We start from the raw sequence: 20,596 nt of genomic DNA, 5'->3' as shown, positions 1-20,596 counted from the left end.
AAATAATTGGGTACAACACAGACCCTTCCTGGATCAGGACGTTCCTCCAACCTGGATGAAAGAGCCAGGAGGAAACTGGTCTTGGTAGGGAGGCTACCAAGACGCCTACAGCAACTCTGAAGCAGTTGTAGGAATTTATGACAAAGAATAGTCATTGTGTGCATGTGACATCAATATTACAAATTCTCCACAAATGTGACTGTATGGGAGGGTTGCAAGAAAAAAGCCACTCCTCAAGAAAAGTCACATGCAGTCATGACTGAGCTTTGCCAAAACGCATCTTGAAGATTCTGAGGCCACATGGAAAATGGTGTTATGGTCAGATGAGACTAAAATTGAATTGTCTGGGCTCAATACCAAACGATATGTCTGGCGGAAATCCAATACAGCCCACCATCCAAATAACACCATTTCTACAGTAAAGCATGGAGGTGGTAATATCCTGTTATGGGTGGTGTTTCTCTGCAGCAGGGACTGGAGCACTGATCAGGATAGAAGGAAAAATGGATGGGGCAAAATACTGTCAAATTCTTGAGGAAAATCTGCCGCCCTCTGCCAGATAGTTGTCAATGGGAACAAGGTTTACCTTCCAACATGACAATGAGCCCAAGCACACAGCAAAAATGACCACACTGTGGTTGAAGAAGAAAAAGGTGAATGTCCTTGGATGGCCTAGTCAGAGCCCAGACTTAAACCCCATTGAAAATCTGTGGAATGACTTGAAGACTGCAGTCCACAAACAGTCACCATCAAATTTAACTGAACTTGAGTTCTGCAAAGAAGAGTGGGCAAATATTGCAAAGTTTAGATGTGCAAAGTTAGTAGAGACATGTCGCAACAGACTAAAGCAGGGGTCTCAAACTTAATTTACTCAGGGGCCACTGGACAAACTTTTTAGTCCCGTGGGGGCTGCTAATATATACGGTACCAGTGTCAATATCTGCACGTTACAAGCGGCAACTGTTACCCATTTAAGTTAATGATCAAGTGACACCAGCTGCATGTAAACGCCTGCAAACCGCATGTAATCATAGGTTCTCATTTTGTCTCTCATAGTTGAGGTCTACCTATGATGCCAATTACAGGCCTCTCATCTTTTTAAGTGGGAGAACTTGCACAATTGGTGGCTGACTAAATACTTTTTTGCCCCACTGTATGATTACATGCAGTTAGGAATCAATCACTCTCCCTAGATTACATGTGGTATGCAGGTGTGTACATGCAGCGGGTGTCACCTGATCATTAACTTGAATGGGTGACAGTTGCTGCATGTAAATGGCAGATTAGCGATTCCTGTGCAGCAAAGCGCAAGTTCCTGACACAGGAATCCCTAATCGCACCTGAAATATAGGTGTGAAATGGGCCTAATACACACACACACATAGAAAAATACAACCCCTCCCACACTAATACACTCCCCTCCCCTGACCGCGTGCCTGACTTGTCAGCTGGCCACGTAGTACCGACTCGCGGGCTGGAGTTGTGTAAAGGCACAATGACGGCCGCGCATGCGCAAAGGCCCAATCGCAGGAAGCACGCCATAATTCCTATGCGCGGGGTGCGCGGGAAGACGCGTGGACGGATGGCGCACAGGAAGTGAGGTAGCTGCCTTAATTCGGTGACTATATAAGGACGAGCCTGCCTGCCTCTCATTGCTGATGGTCTTGTCAGCTTGTGTTCCTGTTATCCGCTTATGACCTGCTTGACTTGGATTGCCCTGGACAACTCTTCTGATTGCTGCCAGCCCCTGACCCCGGCCTGTTTTCTGGATTTGCTCTTGCCTACTGATTTTGTACTTCGCTGCCCGGCTGGATCTGACCTTTGGCTCCCTCGACTTCTGGCTCCTGAGTCTGCTCCTACGCTGTCCGCCCGGCTTGACCCTTGGCCTGCTGACCTCTCTACAAAAAGTCTCCTGCACGGTGCCTGTCTCCAGCTTGTGGCACTCATGCTCCTTGTTGCCCTGCGTCCTCCTGTCCGCCAACTCCAGGGGTCGCAGGACACGAGTCGCAAGAGACGCCTCCCCGTCTTCTGGTCTCATCCTCAGGTACGTGATAACTTGGCCCGTGGGCTGGTACTTTGAGACCCCTGGAATAAAGGCTGTAATTAAACCAAAAGGTGGTTCAACAAAATACTGACACAAGGGGGTGATCCTTTTTCCAACTCAGTGATTCTGTTATTTTTTTTACTTTTATTCTGACATGTTGGTGTTCTATCACTTGGATGTTATAAGATGGATAAAACAAAAACTGTGTCTGTCTTCATTTCAAGCTGCAAAGCTACAAAATTAAAATTATTTTAGACCAAGGTCCATCCAGTTCAACGTGTTTGTACTTATGTGTATTTAACACTTCCCATATCCTTGTATATTTAGTGACTGAAAAACTCATCTAGAAGTTTCTTGAACTTTTCTACTTTATCAGTGGATAAAACTGCCTGTGGAAGGGAATTCCACACTTTACTACTCGCATAGCAAAAAAAAAAACCCTCTCTTCTAATCTCTTGTTATGTCCTCGTGTTCTCAGTACTGTTCTCGGTGAAAACAACTTGTTGTCCCCATTGATGATTTTGAAGACTGCACTAAGGCCTCCTCTTAATCGCCTCCTTTCTAAGAAGAATAGGTTTAATTGTTGGAGGCGGTCTTCATAGCTCAGGCCTTCTATCACTTTGATTAATTTTGTTGCCCTTCTTTGAACGCTCTCACCCTCGAGGATGTCCTTCCTGAGAGTTGACGACCAAAATTGCACCACATACCCAAGATGAGGCCGAACCAGTGACTTATAAAGTGGAAGTTTTATTCTCTTAACCCTTGCTACAATCCCTCTTTTACTGCAGGATAGTATCCTGTTTGCTTTGCTGGCCGCTGCTTGGCAATGCATGCCAATCTGTGATCTATGAGCACTCCCAGGTCCCTTTCCATGTCTGCCTTCCATAATGCAGACTCCCCCAGATAGTAGTTTGCACACTCGCTCTTTGCACCCATGTGCATAACTTTACATTTTTTTCAACATTAAATCGCATATGCCAATGTGCCAATATACAAACACACTATATATTTTTTTTTATGTGGTTCTGCTGTAACTGGTAATATAACTTTACTAGGGCAACAGACCCATATACAAAAAAATTAGAAAACAGGAAAACAGACTTCTAACTGGATACCGGAAGAAAATCCAATTGATCTCCCTGTATATGGGCATAACAATGGAAAATCACATGTTGTTTAGATATAGAGTAACCTATCCTGATGAACAAAAGTACAACAATTCCAGTGAATGTGATAAACCCTTTATCTAATAATCATCTTTGTACACACATACACAGTAATACAGTTATCCAATGTGGCCATAAAAATTTGTCACGAATAGTCACATTTCTTATGACTGGCTGTGATCAGCTGATTGAATTGACAGCAATTCATTAAGCAACTCTGTCAAGAGGACTGTACTTTGCTATTCATGGTTGCTGAAGCAAGCATAAGCTTATAGCAGGCGGAAATGCAGCCGAGGTAAGGCTTACTGAACTGGAAGCAGTTCTGTTTTGCCATCTACAAAGGGTTAAAGGGAACCAGACAGGACAGAAATACTGGAACTACCATTTCTGAATTGCATGTTCCAAGGATATTATCTATGACCTAACTTCACTTCATGAGCCACTGACTTAGAACAAACGTACACATCAGGTGTCCAGTCTACATGCTGGATTGATAGAGAATTATGTAAAAACACATCGGAGTAGTGTAACAATGCACCGGCTTACCCAAATAACTGGATGCCAGCCCAGACCATAACCTAACATTCCTAAAGAGAAAATGTCACCTCGAGGCAAAGTGCAGTATAATTGGAAAAATGTATATTGAGAATGTATAATACAAAATCACACCTATACCAGACCCATAAAACCCTTCACCAGTTTGAAAAACAACAACGTTGTCAAAACTATTTCTCAGTCCGAACCACACACATTCACACAATACTGCAGTCTGTGCCCTGGGGGACAAAACAAAGACTACGGGTGGGGGATTTAACAAAACTGGAGCAGACAAAATCTGGAGACGTTGCCTATGGCAAACAGTTTGTTCAGTTAAGCTTTGAAAATGAAAGGTGGATACTGATTGGTTACCATGCGCAGCTGCTTTAGATTTTATCTGCTCCAGTTTTTTTTTTATAAATTCTTTATTGAACAGTTTCATAACATAACAGCAGACAAGGGCAGAAGTGTCACATGTTATCACAACAAAAATACAGAGAGCTCTGATAATTGTAATAAACATACAGATCGACTACGGCATTTCAAACATTGATCGCATGACTAGCCCTCGCATCCGCGAGAGTCTTGCCAGTAGTTGATTAGGGCGCGTTGCCACCATGTGTGAGCCAGAAGTGCTATTAAATGACATTTTAGGGTCCGCCCGGCATGGCGGGGCGTCCACAGTGGGATTACCGTAGTGACCTCTACTGTAGGTCGGGGGGTGGGGAGGAGACATACAATAGGTGGACAGGGGGTTTGAGGACGGAAGGGAGCAGAGGGGGGGGGGACAAGCTAGGATTGTGACCTCTTTCCTCAGGAGGCCATGATGTTTTGGTATTCGGCCGTTGCGGTGAATTCGTCCCAGTAAAACCAATTGGTGGCAAATTTGGCGGAGGTACCTCTAATGGAGCTAGTCAGGTCCTCCATGGTTCTGATGTCATACACTTTGGTAAACCAGAGCCGTATCGAAGGTGGGGTCTCCTGTTTCCATAGGATAGGGACACATGCGCGTGCCGCATTCAGCAAGTGTACCAGCACTGACCTGGAATACCCCTTCAGTGGGAATGAGTTATGGTGGAGGAGTAAGAACGCTGGGTCCTCTGGGATGTGGTGGTCTGTAAACTTCTGGGCTATCTGCCGGACCCGTGACCAAAAAGGTGTTAGTCTTGGGCAGGTCCAGAAAATATGGAGCATGTCTGCGGGAGAGGAGGTGCACCGCCAACACACATCTGGTACCTCATTGTACATCAGGTGAAGTCTGCGCGGAGTTCTGTACCAGCGGGTCAAGATTTTATAGCCCGATTCCTGCTATTTGTTGCATATGGACGACTTCAGGGAGAGCCTCAAGAGTTTAGCCCTGTCCTTGTGAGAAAACTGGGTCCCCAGCTCCCTCTCCCACTGCCCAAAAAAGGACAATGGGGAATCCAGGTCCGCCTCTATCACCAATTGATAACAGATGGACAGTGTCTTAGCCAGTGGTCCCGTGTCGGTACAGGCGCGTTCGTAGTCCGGGCATAACTGGTAGGTGCAGGTAGTGTGGCGAGGAAGTGGGAAAGCTGGAGCTGTCTCCAAAAGCCCGGGTCTCCGAGCTCCATGTCAGACATCAGGCCTCGCAGGGACTGCCATTGTGAGCCCTGGAGAAGGTGCATCGCCCGAAACCGTCCCAAGTTCACAAGACGGCGCAATAACCCGTCTTCCGGACCGGGAGGGAACTCTGGGTTGCCAAGGATCGGGTACACAGGAGATGGAGATGGGGATAGATACTTAACCCTGAACGCCGCCTGGGCCACCTGCCAAGTGGTGCCCACCGTCGGGTGGGTGCGCAGTTGTGTGGGCATTGCCGTCCCACACCAGGGAAGGGCAAGAAGAGGGATTGAGGTGATGGACTGCTCCAGTGATACCCAGGGTTTGGTCACCCCATGTCTGCACCAGTCCACGACTCGTGTCAGGTGGGAAGCCATGTAGTACAGGTAGAGGTCGGGAAGGCCCAGACCTCCCTCCCGGAAGTCATCCAATGCGTTCAGAACACGCTCAATGAACGTAAGCTGTCCCTGATGAGGCACATAGATGGTAGCCAGGGTGACCCGTTGGGAGCCGATCATCCCCTTCACCATCAGCAGTCGCCCCTCCTCACCCGCAGACACCTCGAGTAATTGCCACGGTACCGACCCAGAGATCAGCACACTCACTCCCTTGGATTTCTTACCTGGCGAGTAGCTATGGTACACAGCTGAATAGCGACGGTCGCGGAGCAGAGGGGTCCGCCCCTCTGCAAAGTGGGTCTCTTGGAGGAAGGCCACCTGAACTCTCTGGCGGTGTAGGTCATTGAGATTCCCAATGGCCTGGAAGGCACTCTTGGGACCAACTAGTGGGGGTAGCGAATCTACACCTAGGCGGAGCGGTGCTCCGTGGATACCTCGTGGAAGTATATTCAAAACAACATTTCAAACAACCTGCATAACAACATTAATTGCATGTAACATGACCACCTAACATGGCAGTTGACCGACCCTGTGTCATGGAGCCCCCAGGGCCCGGTGTAGGTCCCGGAGGGGGTGGCAATTCAGACCCGAACCCCCTGGTACCAGTACACACTGGAGCCAGTGGCAAGCGCTCGGGGTTCCGGGCGTGCAACCCTTCCCGGGCATCGCGGAGCCGCCGCACGGCTCCCCGACAGCGGGTAGACCTAGAAGGCATCGCAGACAGGGGAAGAGCCCCCCTGACATGTAATAAAAAACAAATCTTCTGAAAGGGGGACTCAAGGCAAAACCCAACTCCATATCTCAACGAACCCCCAACTCACTACTCGGGAGGTAGAAGCGTCCCCGGGGGTGACTGATCCCACGGGTAGGCCGTAAACGGAATGTAAACAGGTCGGGCCCGCGGCTCCCTTGGCAAAAAAAAGAGAAGGGAAGGAGGAAAATGTGGTAGGCCACTGCGGTCCGGAGGCGCCTCTCAAGATGTACAATTCAGCCGGACACAGACAGTCTCCTAGGGATGGGATGTGACTCCACGAGTCAGTAGTGGTCGTAAGTCCCGTGTGTCGCTTCCGGTATCCCTATGTCAATGGTGTGTAACTGGCCTGAGTCCAGGCCATAGGCTGGATCGGTTGGTAGGCTCGGGCAGGGGTGAGAGAGCATAAAAATGGAGATGAAAAGAGGGGCAGAGTCTCACCATGTCTACGGTTCCGCAGCTTCTACGACCTCATCAGGTGTGAGCGCAGGCCGGTCCCGGGCGGGGGAACGACGCACCCGTCTGGCCCTGCGGGGCTTCGGTGTTGCGGCCTGGTCATCTGGGAAGTAGGCCAGCCAGTCGGGAAGGTGTAGGGCCGGTATGCCCAGGAACTCACACAGGGCCGGTACATCCGCCTTCGTGCGAACTTGGAACGTGGAGCCGTCTTTACGGACATGGAGACGTATGGGGTACCCCCAGCGGTAGATGGCCCCTGCCTGCCGGATTGCATCTAGGAGGGGACGCAGGAGGGCCCGACGTCGGAGGGTGTTCCTGGAGATATCCGGCAAGATCTGGATCTGGGCCCCGTCAAACTCCACGGGTCTTTTCAACCAGGCCTGCCGCAGGATGTCTTCTTTCACTGTGTAGTAGTGCAGGCGGCAAAGAATATCCCGCGGGCGGGAAGGATCTGCAGGTGTAGGGCCAAGGGTGCGGTGGACCCTGTCCAGCAGAATGGAGTCCGGAGTGGCCTCTGGTAGAAGTGAGCCAAAAATGGCCTGTATGGTGGACCGGAGGTCTGCAGGCAGGGTCGCCTCTGGGAGCCCCCGGATCCAGATGTTTTGGCGGCGGTTGCGGTCCTCCATGTCTTCTATCTGCAGCTGCAGGGCCGCGAGGTGAGGGGATGGGCCCGGCGGGGCCTGCTCCAAGCGCTGAACGCGAGCTTCGATCGCCGCACAGGACTCCGTAACCGTGGAAACCTCCGCGGACACCGCCTGAACCTCCTGCCGGACTTTATGTAGGTCTCGCTGTAGTGCGGCCTCCACCCTCATGACCAGGGCCGCAAAGTCCTCCTTAGTGGGCAGATAGCGCAGTAGCGCCAGGAATTCCCGCGGGACATCCGTCGGCGGGTCTCGGGCGGGTATTGATCCACATCCGTGGAGTCGGAGTCGTAGAGCCGCGGCGACCGCAAGCCTGATGGCAACCCCATTCGGGCCGGGGAGAGGGATCGTGTGGAGCCGCGAGGCGAGGCCTGTGGTTCATTCTCTGTCGCCATATTGGATTGGTCGCGGCCGCAGGTCCTGGTTCTCGTTGAGGAGAAATAGTGCTGCAAGGACGGGGTTCCTCCTTGCGAAGGGGGTCCCCCCTCTTTCCTGCGTTTCGACATCGGCAGGTGAGTAAAAAAGGAGTAGGAGAAGTCGTGTTAGGCCGTCTGTAGGTTAGTGGTATCACGGAGCTCTCACGCTATGCAGCCTATTGCGCCATGTGTAGGACACGCCCCCATCTGCTCCAGTTTTGATAAATTCCCCTCAATATGTTTAAGATGGGACTTTTTCTTGAAAGCTGAAGTTAAATACACAGTTACAATACATATAAAGAAACGAGGTACTTGCCAAAGGATTTTCAATTCTGTCTTCCAATCATAAGTGCCCATACACCTTATGAATATCGGCCAATTTTCGTATGCGATCTTGTTTTTGTCCGATATTTGTAAGGTTGATGGGCAGTGTACAACCGCAAACACTGTACAATCGATTGACTTTAGACTAACCAGCAGGTTAGAAAACTTCGGTCGATCGTACAATTTTCGCAAGGTTGGTGACGTTTCTGTACGTCAAAATTTGTACGATTTACACTGCACATGCGCAGACGAAAATACATGCAGTCGATTACCGCAATTCGCCGAGGTGCTCTCTTCTAATTACTGCTGATCCAACCTTGCGATAATTGGGGCAGGATGGGTCAAACGTACTAAAATCGTAAGACGGTTCGATCATCAGACAAAATGTCGTCCGATGATCGCAAGGTGTACGGGCAGCCTTAACCAGCCCTTCCATAAAGCACAGCTGGTCAAGTGATCTGAATTTTCTCTGCTGCAGTTCAGCAATAGACTTAGGACACCTCCCTGTCCTCAGTGATTGGACAGTGAAGGAGCAGAAGCAACACACACCTCTTCTCTCACTGATCTCTCCTTCTATTAACATGTTTCTTTTCGACACACCTGACTGGCTCCTAGTGCTGCCCCTTCCTACTATGCCAGTCTGATTTCTGCTGAACAGGGTATAACAAGAGCCTGGTGCCATATCAAATGTAAGTACTTATACTAGCTGTAGTTAAAAATATGTTTAATTATTTTGAATGAATATATAACTGCATTTTTTGTGTCTTTTTTTATCTGTCTGGAGTTCAGATTTAACTATATTTTTATGAAGTTATACACCGTAATGAGTTACTAATGTGTATTCTTTGTTACTATTACTCAAGTCAAAACTTTCAGTTGAATACATTACCATCAGGTTCATTGCAATATGTTGCTGGATCAGACTGCAAACAGTATAAACGTGCCTGAAAAGGGTAAAAAAAAGACAATATGTAAAAAAAAATAAAAAATTGTAATACTGCTCAGGCACACAAAAAAATGAAAGTACATATACCTTAGTACTGTCATAAAGTTCTGTCGTTCCAGAAGGTGTGGCCATCAGTGTAATCACATCACAGTCAATCGTCTTATCGGGAGATGGAGCAAATGTGTCAGAAATGACGCCTAGGAAATCTGAAAGACCTTTCTTCACTTTTTCTGTGGTTCCCGAAGATCCTTCCACCTGCAGACACAACATTTCCAAATGAAAAGCAGAAGGAAAGCCACATTTTTCCACAATGTGAAACGTCGAGACCTAATCATGTGGAAAGCCACTGTATCATCAATGCCTCAGAGCATATCTATATAGAAGAAATTCATGGACACAGCTCTACATGAGGCAAAGTGATCAAGAAATAGGTGCATACTAACAAAAAGTTTATCATCATCATTATTTATTTTTGTCAGAATTTGTTTCACACTCACCACCAGTTTGTCTTTGACAACAGAAGCCGTGGCAGCAATAGTGCAAGCTGTGTCATGCTGCACAACCCGGGAAAACTCGGACAGATCTCTCTTCATAAACTCCAAAGCCTCTGAAGACTAAGCACACATTAAATTCAGTATGCGTTTCCCAGAAAAACAAAAGAAAAGACACATTTGTCTCAGCTAACATCAGTTAGTTCAACATGACTGGAGAGAAAATGATTGGAAAAAAAAGCTAAAGCTGAAGTTTTGTTTTTTGGGGTATACAGCACCAAACATATTTGTCATGTGTAATGGTGTGTATTCGCTTACTTGCAGCTGATTCTTTCTAATACCTATCCCTCAGTGCCCCCTTCACGGCGGCCAGACTATACACTTAGCAGGTGTCTCCCAGCACAATGCAATGCGTTCTGTCAATAGAGAAGGAGCAGTTGAATGACATAACCTCCACCAAACACATTGCATTGTGGGGTAATAGTAATACAAGCTCTGTGAATGGCAGAGAGCAGCATGCCAGCAGAGCAAATTTGCAGACTAGCAGCAGCGGCTGTTAACTTTCACAGCGCTGGAGGTCAGCCCTTGAGGGCAACATCCTGCAGCTGGGAGGGGAATTTTACAAAGGTTTTGGGATACATACCATTTGTGATGTTGGGGAGCCCACGGAGCACTTGCACAGCGTCTTGAATGAAACAAAAAGCTTTTTATTTTCCACTTCCAGGGCAGCCAAAACGGTAACCCAAAATATACGCTTATTCTCAGCAAACTTAAAAGTAAAAGTCCAAATCTACAGAACAGATAACAGAAAATAAGTGTGTCTCACCGACGTGTTGAAAAGGTCCCAAACCTGGGGAATCCCTTCCCAGGAACACAAGTCCTGCCAGCAAGCCACAGCAAAGCAAGGTACGCACACCTAATCACTTCCTCCTCAACTCCCACACTCCTCTCTGGAGTTGCTGACCCTTTTAGCTGCTTCCTGTGTCAGGAAGGTTAGCCCTCTGGTTCCCTTAAGGGGACCACAGCCCAAATAGTGGCGAAATGTACCTGCCTTCCACCACCCAGCCTTGCCGTCCTCTACACATATCTAATGTGTGGTGCTGTATCCCCAAAAACAAAGACATCAGATTTAACCTATACGTGTGTTGAAAGGAACGTCTCGGGGCGATTGCTTTGCATTAAAGCTAAGACTCCATCCAATACTGTAAGCTGCCACTACCCCACTCCCTTTAGTAATGGTAGTTTTCAGGCAAATTATAACTCTGTCAATATCACACACAAAAAAGTGACATCCCGGAACTAGTACTATGGCTGTGATTCAGTATAGAAGTCACAACATTTTCTAACGGTTTGGTTGAATTAGAAAGGGGGCTGCACCTAATTCATGAAAGCCCTGTGACAGTTCTATTGCTAGTTCCAATGTGTGTGACAAATTCAGGTAGTTCCTATGTGCGACAGTTTTACATTGTATCAAAGCCGGCGAAAAAAAAATTAATAAAGAAATACCGCCATAGTATTACTAAGCACAGCAGAGTTAAATAAGACCTTTTCAATTGGAGAATTGTGTTGCATGTGTAAGTACTGTGTTACATCTTTGAGACAATTCGGCAACAGATTCATATACACCTTACCTGCACTTACATTAATCTGTCGCAAGTTGTGCCATTTGTCGCAGTACCAGGAGACAGATTTCTAATGAGTATCTACGACACTCCTTATGAATTTCACATTCTGTTCTGTAGCTGAATAATGGCTGACAGTATCCAAAGCCAGCATTTTAAGTCTCATGAGCCACAATAGCTTGGCGGCATGGGTACCGACATAAGCAGAATCTTCATTCACTTTACCTGAAGACCGGCAGCACCACTGTTCATTCCCATCATGGCTTCAAGTCAAGTGATTCAGTACCAAGAAGCCACAGGCCCTGCGGCAGCCTATAACAGGGGTAGGTAACTCCGGCCCTCCAGCTGTTGTGGAACTACAAATATCATGAAGCATTGCATGACTCCCAAAGGCATTTTGGGATTTGCAGTTAAAGCACAGCTGGAGGGCCAGTGTTGCATACCCCTGGCATATAGATATGTTCATGTTCACTAATACATACTTGCCTGAGCAAAGTGGACCTAACCTTAAAGTTTATGGTTACTTTAAATCAAACCTGTGGCAATAATTATAATACTAAGCTAACAGCTGTAGCAGATAGCTATCAGCAACTCATCAACCATACGCCCAAGCCCTTGCACAATTGTCACTGACATCACCACCTCCCACTCCAATCAGCTGTTACAGAAGCATATCCCTGCCCCTTTGTGATGTGACGCTGCAGTGGAGGGAATGTTCTGGCTGCAACTGAGTTGGGCATGGGGGAAGTGTCAGTAACAGCTTTGCGCAGGCTTTTGTGAACTCAGGAGAACTGCCCCACATTATCCTACCAGTACCACACAAGGTAGGGTGGGCCCACATAATCTCACACAAGCCTTTCACACAGCAGAAATTGATCTGAGAAGTACAACAAACTTTACATTCATTTACATGTGTTTAGCTGCAGAAAATGGTACCAGTCACACATTTTTTGTGTGTGGAAACGGAGCTGGACAAAGCTGAACATCGAGGTGTGCATTCAGCCACAGGAGAGAATTACATGCTTCCATATGCATTTAGAAGTGAGCGCCAAACACATTTGGATGTCTGTGTGCATGAGGCCTTAAAGTGCATTTGTCAGAACATAGTAACTTATGTAAGTTAGCACTTACCTTGTCTCGTACACTGTTGTAACTCTGCTGTAGCCAGCTTCGCCACCAGCCCCCATCCTCCCTGGTAAGAAAAACATGTGCATAAAGGTTTGTGTTAGTACAGATCATAATGAAAATATATGTAGTTATGGTGGGCTGTCAACTGCCATTATATAAAGAATTAATTCATTTTTTAAGTAGAACTTTTTTTTTTTTTTCGAAGCCCGTGGACGTGCATCAAAACAAACTTCCCCCTGTGAACAAAAAAAGTGCAACCGTGAAATCACAGCACACAAAAACGTGCACAAGGGTGCAAGGTCCTTCAATAGAAGGGACCTACTTTCCCGACCCCCCGGGGCGCAAGGCTCCTGACAGGGGTTGAGACTGTGGCCCACCAACCCGAAGGCCGGTGGACCATTTCCTTCGGGGACCTGCTGAAACAGGTCCCACACAGTACTAGACAGGGGGGATCTCCCGAAGAGAAACCCCCCTCCTGGGTGGGAGGAGACAGAGAACCCCTTAGGAGGCACAGAATCTCCTCCCAGCATCAGGAATATACTGTACAGCCAAAACATTTTTATAGTTTTTGGATAGAGCAGAAAAGAGTAAGCACCTCTGTTGGGTATTTATGGCTGTCTGTTTCTCTGTTAGTGAGATTTCCTTTTACTGTCTGTTCTGGCAACCACTGTCACGGGGACAGGAAGTTAAAGGGAAATCTTACAATAGAGGATACCGACAGAAACAATAGAGGTTCTGATGCTTCCCCACTCTCCTAAAAAGAGTGTATAATGTTGTCTGTGCCCATTTGGAAAAATATAAGTTCACTTCCTTTTTAGGTGGTCAGTGACAACAATAAAAACCTGAAAGAGATGCTAACTTCTGCACCCTAGCCAGAAAAAAGTATTTTGACTGAAGTTAAAATATTAAGCAGACCTTTACTCCTGCTAAGAGTACTATGCTGTTATTTCCAGATGCCTTCATGTCAGTCCACTTTCTTCTAGAGAACCCCAGAAGCCTCAAAATCCATGACACTAGTATGCAAATAGCAACCAGCTGTTGTGTCTAAGACCTGGAGCTGCCCTCTCTTGGTTCACTATTAGCTCATCTCTGTGATGGGATGGGAGACCATACTAACCAGGCATCACCAAGTTCTTGGCCATAGTAACAGGCTTGCTATTTGCATATGAAAGCATCCCAGGTTTTGGAGCCCCAAGGACACTGTAGTGTAAAGCTGAATTGATTTGCAAGTACCCAGAGGTGCCTGCTGTAGCATGTGGGTAGAAGCTTAGTCCACTTACCAGGAGCAAAGGCACAATTACGAAAGGAAATGTTGTGACAGCAATTGCTAACCTCCTTCTGAAAATGCTGGTTGCCTGACAGTGATGCTGGCCATCTAAAGCTAACAATTTCTGATCCAGGAATAAGCATGCTGCAAATAAAGTAAGAAAATATCCAAAATCCTGATGGAAATGCTAGTTCCAGTTGAGTGAATCAAGGCTCCAAAACCATTAGATCAGCAGGTTCCCTTTAATAAAACCCAAGTGTTATTCCAAAATGGCAAAGTCATACTTGTACCTGAAAGCTATAACAGTGTAAACATTTAACAGAACAAGCACTGATCACTATCTTAGGTTATTGTACACAGCTGCTTTCCAGGTTATCTCAGCCCTGGCTGCATCAGACTGCATTCACAATTTTGCTGAGTGCAGTGCAAAGGTGCTCAATGACACATGGTCCTAATCAGATGATTTGCATTACACTCAGAAAAATAGCCAAGTGCACACAGTTGCACCAGTGCCTGTAGGGATCAATGAGCCCAATATGAATCAGATGGATGGGGGCATTCAATGAATTACAGACGAATGCAGCCAGGGCTGAGATCCATCCGAAAAGTCAAATACTGCATTCCCCATTTGTCAAAAATGCTTTCCAATATCAGAAACAAAATACCAATGCTTCAGCTAAAGTGCATGTAAACCCCAACAATGAACCTCACTTATTTGCTCCCTTTTCAACTGTTATATATATACCCTTGGAAGCATTTTCATGTATCTCTTTGATAAGTGCAAAAATATACACTGTTGCTCTTATCAGAATTTATGGGCTGTCCCGTGTCCTCTGCACTCTTCCTGTGTTATCGCAAAGGGTCTGTTTAGCCCTACTAGTTGTTATCTAAATAAATAAACCTCTATGCTGTAGAGAAGGGTAGCCAAACTCAGGCCTTCCAGGTGTGGTGGAACTACAAATCCCATGAGGCATTGCAAGATTCTCACAACCACAGACATGACTCCCAGAGAGAGAGATGCATCATGGGATTTGTAGTTTCACCACAGCTAGAGGGCCGGAGTTTGACTACCCCTCCTGTAGAGATATGAGAATGGGAGTGGTTGAGTACTTCATCAAAAGACACTGGGAGGGCTGACAATGCTCAGTCCACAGAAATCTTTTGTGGTTTCAGCTCACAACAAAGCTTAAGGTCCCCACACACCTTACGATAATCGTGCGATAATCGCGGGAAATCCCGCGATCGTATGATTATCGTAAGGTATGTGGAAGCTGTGCGACCTCTACTACTGTAAGGTCGCACGACTTTAAACTTACGAACATGTTTCAAAACTCGCTGAGCATCGTACGATGTTCGGCGGGTGTGTAGCATGTTTGTGAGATAAAAGCCGGACAGGCCGGTGTGCGCAAGTGCACACTGCCTGTTCGGCATTGCGGTCATCGGAACCCCACCCCTCAGGGGGCGTGGCTTGCGATCATCGCAAGTACGATCTGCCTATGCAAGATAGGCAGATCGTACGTTTTTTTAATTACCTTACAACCATCGCAAGACAAAAGTCTTGCGATGGTTGAAAGGTGTGTGCCCAGCCTTAGAAGCTGAGTGCTTTTTTGGCAAATCAACAGGTATTTTCTGTATCTGCAGGGTCTTTAAAAGGGGAAAAAAAAAACATTTTGCCTTGACATGTGCTTTAAACTAGATTTACAATCTAACTGAATGATATGTAGGGGCCCATTTAGAAAGCAGTAGTATTGCCTTACTGAGGTCAGGCAATACTGCCTTAGTATTGCCTTACTGAGGTTTACCACTGCACCAGTCACAAGCTTTTTCACATCATCATTTACAATGCAGGACCAGCAGTCCTCTAGTGCATGTGGCCCACCCCCATTCCAGAGCATTAGAGAGAAGTCAGCGTTGGCTGCCAGGGAAGCAAGGAATAAGATAAGTATTACTTCTACACTAAATGGGCATATTGCAGTGAAGAATGGGGGGTCACTTGGTCACTTCAAGGGTGTTATTTTGATATCCTAAAGTTCAACTTTAAAGGGCATGCTTTACAAATGTGCACTTCAGTAATGGGGGAATAAAAGCAGCTAGGACGAAGAGAGCCCAGTTACGTGACCTGTCAAAATCAAATGAACAGCCTCTACTCCACAGAGCCCTGACTATTGCATTAAAGGAAAACTATTGGGAAAGTAAAATTTACTCTTTCCAATAGTTCGAGCTGATGTGTCACACCGCAGCTGTCACATGCCGCCTCTATACTGTGGATAGAGAACTGAGTGATCACAAACTGCTGATTGCTCAGCTCAAGGCTTCTCCCTGCAGAGATTTATCCCCCAGTGCTAATTGACAAGCTGGCTCTAGAGAGGCTGAGTCAGATGCCAATCAGGCAGTGGGGTGGATCCGGACAATATTGTGTGGATCTTTCCCGGCCGCAGTGCGGCTCTCAGCTGTCAGCATATAGCGGGAAATAGCCTATTATATGCTGCGTTTGGCTCACAGGACTAGATAAGTAAATGTACTCCTGTGACCCAAAGAAAAGTATAGCCCAAAAAAAAAAGGTTCGGCTATAGTTCTCTTTTAAGCAGAGAGAAGAGCATGGGACTTGAATGCGAAATGCAGGCTTTGCTGTGGAGCAAATACTGTGCTGCGCAGCAGAGGTCTGTATCTATTATCTTATCTGCTATAAATAGGTCCCTCAGTTTACTTAGGGCTAGTTCACACCAGCCCCAGTGTGTTCCGGCATGATATGGTGCCGTTATCCACTGGATTGCATCCCAGCCGGCTCACTGCGTTCTGGGGCAAGAGGGGACGTGACGGTGCATTGAAGTCAATGGCACCGTAGCCATGCCCCCTGGCCGCAGTGTAATCGCCCACACTAGAACAAGCGGCATAGCAATGCCTGTGTTACAGTTTGGTGTGGTCAGAACAAATGCTACGTGCACTATTTTTTCTGACTAGAACGGAGCGCAGGCATTGATGTGCCACGCGTTCCAGCACGGGCAGCCGCACTGCTGCCAGGAGGCGTGGCTATTGACGTCAATGCACCACCACGCCCCAGAACGCAGTGAACCAGCCGGGCCGCGATCCACTGGGGCTGATGTGAACTAGTTCTAAAGAACTGCATTATCATAAGCATTTGCTTTTGTTTACAACTTTGTTAATCCTTTGTGGCATCTCAGAGCTGCTGATCTCCTGTAGCCACTTCCTGATTATATGCATGCACTTCAGTGATGGCTGCAGGGCATTTCTCAGGGTGTGTTTACCGATGATAACAACAACGCATCACAACTGTGTGATGAAATGGCCACAATTGGTAGTCACAATCGCAAGCCCGTGTGACCGGGTAAAAATGCACACGCACAATTGGGACACGGCCAGAGCATTGTCACCTTTAACAAAAAGTGTCTATACATGATGGGATCATCAGGCATTATTTTAATCAAAGATGCAGATTTACAAATAACATAAACATGCTGACATTAGAATTTAGAGGTTAGCTTTTGATATATTTTAAAGCTTACATAAAGGTTGCCTAGCTGCATCTATGGAAAACATAATGTGAGTTCTCCAGCAATCATATCAATGTGTACGGAGTGCAGGCTGATAGAGAGCTGTCTAGGCGTGTATATTCAATACCGAGAGGGGGAAGCCAAGCATAAACAAGGGACTCATTACGACATATGTAACACCCGGACAGGGTAGACATCAGGCGCCGGGGTGACAGTGCTCCATTACGGGTGCAGTAGCTCTGTACACCTTTACTGCTGGAAAACCCGGGTACCGTGAGAACACATCATCCTCTCCACCATCTCTGATCCTAAAACATCACTCTTACCCTTCCGCCATGTTGGCTCCGTGACATCACCAATATTTACTGACCTCTGACCCCGTACTTCCGGCCGTGCCAAAACACCGGAAATAAGTGGGAGGAGCCTAGAGCGTTGTCTTACGTAAGGACCGCGGAAAGCTGAGACTTGTTTATTAGGTGCACGCTCTAGAAGGAAGGGTCGTCGTCGTCGTCATTATTTAGGGGTCCCCAGCCTCCCTATGAATAGCATAGCTGGAAGAAGGTTATGTTTCCCTGTTGGACTGCAATTGTATCTAATTATAATACCCTTAAATGTTCAAAAACAAGCTCTTTCATTGTAGCTGCAAGGATATAATAGTGTGAAAAGGACCTCATGATATCATATGGGTCATTATATTCATGTAAAATGTCCTATACTCATGGCTGTTCCTATAATAAGGCAGCCGGAGGTGGTTGCCTCAGGCAGCATCTCATAGTTACATAGGTTGAAAAAAGACACAAGTCCATCAAGTCCAACCTATAGAGATAGAAAAAAAAAAACCTAAAACAACGCTATGCCCGCAGTTACCCACTGTTGATCGAGAGGAAGGCAAAAAAACCCCTCTAAAGCATGGTTCAACTTGCTTCAATGGGGGGTGGGTTGGCCACAATGTATCTGGTTGCTAAAAGCTCTTAGCAACCGGAGACACTCTGGGTTTCCACTCAGCTCACTGACTTCATCGGTTGCCAGGGAGCTGAGCTGCACGCTCTGGCTGGCATCCTGCTGAGCTCCTGGCAACCAGTGATGTCAGTGAGCTGGGCAGGACCGGATAGAAAAAAGTTGTTCTGTTGAAAGTTCCAACTTGTCGAGAACTCCAATTGGTTATGTTACGTCCGGTGATTTGCCAGTAGGTGATTGAGACCAGGTGACACGTGTGCCAGCCGTTGCGGTGTAAGAATCCCTGTCAAATTCTTGAACTCCCCTCTGTGAGGCTCCACAATCCCAGTCGCGTCCTCCAACCCCTGTAAGTGCGCCTGCACGGCCACCCAACAGAGGAAAAAGGTATTTTACAAACGCTAGCAACACAGCAATAGATAATCAAAACAATGGGAAAAATGGTGTGGCCAGTTGAGGTGCAAAATGTTCTGGAGGGCTTGGCAGCGAAAGGGTTAAAAGTAGTTCCGGAATACACCTGAAATATCTCAACAACATTAATCATGGTTCACACTGAGCTTTTTGTAGCATGTTTTCTGAGAGAACTCATATCTACTGCTTAATGTTGCAGCATATATACAATTTTTTTAAATTGCCTATACACTGAGCAAAAATATTTTTGTGAACCAGGGGTGGCAACCTCAGTACTCCAGCTGTTGTGGAACTACAAGTCCCATGAGACATTGCAAGACTCTTAACAGGCATGGCTCCCAGAGGCACAATCGAATTTTGTAGTTTCACCACAGCTGGAGTGTCAAAGTTGCCTTCCCCTGTTGTAGATTATTCAGACTATTTCATATGTTTCCAAGCATTCCGTTTTTCCCAAAATATTATATGTTTTTAATCCTAATTGAAGGTGTCCATGCATGGGCCTCCATCGACTTTTCAGGCTGATAGTAACCTATGTGGATATGGAAGGTACGAGTACCGGTGCCTATATTCATCTATCATGCACCTTCTTCCAATGCCTCCCACATGAAATGGTCGAGTTTTCATTTACTGAATTTCAGTGATACATCTCAGTATTGTTGTAGACATGAAAATCAGGAATACCATGTTTATATTGTATACATATTTATATTTAATACACAATACTAGTCTGATTGCTTTGTTTTAATTTTAATGAAAACAAACATATTTGTACAATAAAATATGAGATCTCTTGAACAGATATATAGTCACACTAGCATAGAATAGATCTATACACAGCACAAAGCATCACATTTACAAAAAAATAATTACATTGGTATAGAATGAAAAATATAATCTGTCTCTGGGCTATTAACACGGGGTCAAATAATAATTATTTAGACAGTCAGTATATTTACATGAGATTTTCTATATTCAGGTGGAATCCTCCTAAAGGAAGATGAAGCTGGAATGTCTGCAAAATGAAGCAGCCTGATGCCACTTGTCTATCATTTGCTGGTTCTTGGGAATAGTAAATTAGAAGCAGTCCTTGTTAGTGGATGTGAGAGGGGCTGGCATGTGACACAAGGGTACAGAGGTCCTGAAAAATTCTGAGGAGCAGCTTCAGGGATGCGGTGGACTTCTGGTGTCATTAGTCCAATGTAACCACCGACATCTGAAAGTGGCAGTGTGCTCATAACTTGCGGTAGCGGTGCCATAGGTGGCTGATACAAATGACTTGTACAGTCAGGCAGACGGTGAACTCCATAGGCTTTACTAAGCAACTTCCTCATCTCTTCATGTGAGTTGGATAGCATAAGAATATAGTTACGTGCCAGCAGCAGAGTTGAAATCTTAGAGAGCTTACGCACAGAGGGTCCATGAGAGTATGGCATGACTTCTCGGAGACTATCCATGGCTTGGTTCAAGTCATGCATTCTTTGTCGTTCACGACTATTCACCTTCATACGCAGCTCATGCAGGTTCTCCTGATTCTCTCTCCTGTTGGACTTCATCTTTCCCCGGGTTGGCATTCGCTGACTTGCACACAGTTTCTGGAACATTGGCCCAGACTTGAAGTTGAGGCTTTCTCTACTCTCCAGTTCTGGTGAGGAGGACCTGTTAGACTGACAGTCTGAATCCATTGTCAGCAGCGGCTTCTTAGTGAATGCTGAGGAAACTGAGTTCAAGCTGTTTAAGTCAGCAGCAATAATGATTGCAAATGTTCTGTAAGGCTGGATTGTACTTCAGAAAAGATCTTGGCCACCATCCGTCTGGTTGTGCTGGGGTCCTGCAGTGCTTGTGTTATTTATACACAATGCCTGACAATGGATACAAAGAAAGCTCACCAAATTTGGCAGAGAGTTGACCCAATCACGGGAAAGCTCTAATGTCAGCAGTTAACATTTAA

General features: G+C 46.4%; 2 protein-coding genes across 2 annotated transcripts in view; both read right to left on the bottom strand.

Annotated features, from left to right (window-relative positions):
• BSDC1 (BSD domain containing 1) overlaps positions 1 to 17,655 on the bottom strand; it is a 28,226-nt gene extending 10,571 nt beyond the window's left edge. Inside the window, exons 1-5 of the mRNA XM_018566541.1 lie at positions 17,610 to 17,655; positions 12,508 to 12,568; positions 9,761 to 9,877; positions 9,351 to 9,518; positions 9,207 to 9,261 (exon numbers count right to left, since the gene is read on the bottom strand). Coding sequence (XP_018422043.1) covers positions 9,207 to 9,261; positions 9,351 to 9,518; positions 9,761 to 9,877; positions 12,508 to 12,568; positions 17,610 to 17,620 — 412 coding nt within the window. The 5' untranslated portion in view covers positions 17,621 to 17,655. The remainder of the gene's footprint in view (positions 1 to 9,206; positions 9,262 to 9,350; positions 9,519 to 9,760; positions 9,878 to 12,507; positions 12,569 to 17,609) is intronic.
• Positions 17,656 to 19,694: 2,039 nt separating this feature from the next.
• Positions 19,695 to 20,330, bottom strand: LOC108795312 (oligodendrocyte transcription factor 3-like). Its single transcript, XM_018566537.1, has one exon. The coding sequence runs from the start codon at positions 20,328 to 20,330 to the stop codon at positions 19,695 to 19,697; it is 636 nt and encodes a 211-aa protein (XP_018422039.1).
• Positions 20,331 to 20,596: the final 266 nt, after the last annotated feature.

This window comes from Nanorana parkeri, unplaced genomic scaffold (genome assembly GCF_000935625.1).
Source record: "Nanorana parkeri isolate BGI_ZX_2015 unplaced genomic scaffold, ASM93562v1 scaffold959, whole genome shotgun sequence".
Taxonomy (NCBI): Eukaryota; Metazoa; Chordata; class Amphibia; order Anura; family Dicroglossidae; genus Nanorana; species Nanorana parkeri.
This window is presented reverse-complemented; position numbering and strand designations above follow the sequence as displayed.